Raw genomic sequence first — 3,669 nt, 5'->3', positions numbered from 1 at the left:
TCAATCCTCAAACAGCAAATAACAATTGCCTGTTAATACTGCCAAACCATCAGCGAAATCCCACCTCATTGCCTTTCTTAAATGGTTTTCAGATGTACAATTCATTCAGAATGAAAGTCTTTCTGAACATAAAGTCTAACCTAAGCCCTGGAGGCTGTCTTGCTTTAATCCACACATGTGCAAGTTTAACTCTTTCAAGCCTGGCACATTTTTCAGATCCTGAGCAATAACCTTCATGCTGCAGCCGATGTGTTTGTTGATAGAGAGATCTAATACTTCGAGGTTGGGCATCATATTTAGCATTTCAGCTGGGAAAAAAAAAAAAGAAAAGAAAACCAGAATTGGCAATTGTCTGGAATATATACAGATGAACTCTAGAAAAATATAGCACCATGACAAACAGGAAGAGGTAAGCTGGGTTTGCCTATATGTGTGGTTTAGAATTATTAAGTTCCTGTTCTACAAAAAAAATAGAGCAAAACAAAGATTGGATAGGAATCAAGAAAAACAATGAAAAATCTGTGTGAAAATAAAGGTGAAAAAATACAAGGACAGTTAGAAAAGTACAGTGGAATAAAAAGCAGAAATAGAAAGAAAAAAAAAATTCTGAGAAGATGTAGGACTGAATGTTGCGTATGGCCATCTCCTGCAGTGGAGATGAGAGCACAGGGTCTGCTCTTTAGGGAGAAAATATTTTTTAAAACACAGAATCAGATCAAAAGACCACATAGGATATAACTATGGTGAGAGGAAAGGGAAGGGGTGATCAGTGGTTGCCAACTCAGCCTAAATTCCCTCAGGCCTTCTTTCCCATCCCATGGCTAACTACATATTCAGCTGCTTAATTTTAAGCAATCAGTGTTGGAAATTCTGGCACACATGACTTGCTAAGGGTCTCAGAGGATCCAGCAGCCCTGGATCACTGAGTCAGCCAGACTGTGGTTTAGATCTAGCTATTATTCTTCTCAACCCTGCCTCACATGATTAGAGAGAACAACTTTCTCCTTTGGAAGAAAGTATATTAAGTCCCAGGACTGCATGGTAAACACTATTATAATGCAGAGCCTGAAATAAATTAACTTTCAACTAATATTGATCTCAATACAGCCATAGTCTAGGTCAAACCAGTTACATTTTTGCGAAGCCCATCTCTCAGTCCAGCTATGTGGATACACATACCAAGGGATTCTCCATCCTTTGCTGTCAGGTTACAGTCCGTCATTTTCAGAAGTTTTATCTTGCATCCTTTCTGGAGTTTTTTTGTCAGGAGTGATAGTTTTCCACCTATGTTACCATTCCATGATAAATCCAGTTCTTCCAGTTGAGGAACAATTTCAAGTGCCTCTCCTGTAACAGAAGTCTAAGATGATTCATTCTAGGTATCATTTTCAGTGCAAGACGAAAATACAAGTTTTGAATATACTAAAAGGGAAGGTTAGCCACCTAATTCTCAAATTATTGCATTTTGTATGGCTTGTCAGGAAGATTGGTGTATGATATGAATTGTTGCTGCTGCAGCAATGTTGTATAAATTCTCACCTTGTCTAAGGAGCAATACAGATCACAAGTCATCGTCACAGCACACACAGACTGCTTGGCCATCATTGTAAACCTGTGCCAGGACCCAGAAAGTCTAGTCTATAGGGAAGTCAATACAAGTGACAAGTCTGAATTTACTGTCCTGTATAGTTCTGCTCTATTTTATTTGGCAAACCTTCAAAGGTCCTCTGTTCTGTGTGCACAGGTCATTTTGGAGGAGATGAAAGAAGTCCTCTCACAGCTATTTCTGAAACTTGAAAGTTTTATTTCTGACAGGAACTTCTGACTCACTTCATATGGAATCAAGACGAGCATTGTTTTCACCCAAACTAACTTTCCCATGATTTCAAGGCAGATAGGACTGATTTTGATTACATTCAGAAAAATTAGCCTTTTCCAGGCTTAATGCACCTGCCAATGTGAACTGTGTTAGTACTTTTTTGTAATACTAACATCCCATGGCAAAATCCAGCTTCCTAACTTCCTTTGTAGAGAAGGGAGGCAGATGTATATTTGCACAAACTCATTCCCAAGAAAGATCAATTAATCAGACCATATGCAAATGCAGTTTCAAAGTGTCACACACAAATTTTTCAATCTAAATTCTCCTCATCAACCTAACAATTGCCAATTGTCTTTTAATAATAAAACCTTTTCATGCCTGTGTGTTTTTGTAATTATTTCCCACAAAAGATTTATAAGAGAAAAATAATTATTTCTGTTGTTGTAAATTAATATCCAGGTTTGAGACAAAGGGATATGCCTTAAAGTTTATTTTGCATTTATTTTATATTATTGCCTCAGTCTTGAATACTGAGCAATGCACTACAGTTGTTTTGCCTCTGCAGCATAGCCTGTTTCTGTCTGACACGGGGACTAGCATTCCAGGCACATCTTCCACCCAGAAGATAAATAAAGGACTATAACTCCAGGAATGGTTTCCTACCACCTTTCACAGTCACAGCTCTGAGCAATCACATAGGAGAGGTTGATATTATGGTTATATTTGAGGATTGATTTCTAAAAAGAATGCACCAAGTCCACAAGTGGCCACATTTCCACAGATAGATGTGGACATAGGCAAACAGGCAGCACTGGCCTAAATACCTATGCTATTTTGAAAATCGCAGGCAAAATCAATGCAAACTGACTGTTGCTATTCCACATGTCAAGGGCATCGCATTTTGCCTGGAAATTCAAGTCCTATGATCAGTTTTGTGTCTGTCTCAGCAGAGGCCAACCTGGAAGGGGGAAGGAAACAACACAGAAGAACCAGGCAGAATAAATCAGCTGGAAATATAACCAATAAAACTCAAGAGGGAAAAAAAGTATGAGAAAAGTGTTTGAAAAAGAATTAAATAAATTTGAAGAAATCTGATAGAAAATGAAACACAGATTTTAGCCTCATCAGAAACAGACCAATTATTTTCACCAGTTTTTGTAGAGATGCATTTTTCCTCCCCAACAGGTAGCATGCCCCACTTCTGAGCTACCATCATATATTTAATTTTATTCCTGAACCTTTCCTGCAAAGAGTCTGGATATGAATGACATAAAATCCAGCTTTATACTTCAGACAGGTTTAGAACTTGCAAAATAAGCAGCAAGTGTTTAGAATTCCTAGTTGACTGAGTTTGCCCTTCTTTTAGATACATATCGCAGACCCACCCTGCAGTAAACTCCATGCCCAGAGGTAAGTTACTCAGCGTCAGAACCTGAGTGCATAATGCCACCTTTAAAACCTTTAAATCTCATGCTTTGCAGAAAGCGTGGCTGCAGGCACTCCAAGCAAAGAAGTACATAGAGGAATGAGCTTCTCCCAGACCTGCAAAAACAAGTTATAAAGCTCCAAGACAGCAGCGGTTTTAAGTCTCCTCCAAAAGACCATCCGTTTTTTTTGTGCTGAGCACTGCATCTGTCCTGCAGCATGAAGACCTAAGCTGACCCTATTATGACTGACTCAGTTTGTTTCAGTTCTTCTGTTTACCATTAGGTATGAAAGCTAGCCAAAAAAATACTAATCTAAATGGAAAACATGCTTTCCTGCAAATAGGACTGAATTCAGTTCCCTTGGGAATGTGAAACCTTCATGCCCTGAGGGATGAACTCGGCAGAGCTACTCAAATGTGT

General features: G+C 38.7%; 1 protein-coding gene across 2 annotated transcripts in view; it reads right to left on the bottom strand.

Annotated features, from left to right (window-relative positions):
- LRRC31 (leucine rich repeat containing 31) overlaps positions 1-3,669 on the bottom strand; it is a 13,453-nt gene that overhangs the window by 5,042 nt on the left and 4,742 nt on the right. For both annotated transcript variants that reach the window (XM_035901182.1, XM_009645770.2), the window contains 2 exons: positions 1,180-1,347; positions 141-308 (listed from right to left, as the gene is read on the bottom strand). In XM_035901182.1, the coding sequence (XP_035757075.1) occupies positions 141-308; positions 1,180-1,347 (336 nt within the window). The remainder of the gene's footprint in view (positions 1-140; positions 309-1,179; positions 1,348-3,669) is intronic.

The sequence above is a fragment of the Egretta garzetta genome, unplaced genomic scaffold (assembly GCF_000687185.1).
Source record: "Egretta garzetta isolate BGI_Z169 unplaced genomic scaffold, ASM68718v1 scaffold638, whole genome shotgun sequence".
NCBI classification, from domain to species: Eukaryota; Metazoa; Chordata; class Aves; order Pelecaniformes; family Ardeidae; genus Egretta; species Egretta garzetta.
This window is presented reverse-complemented; position numbering and strand designations above follow the sequence as displayed.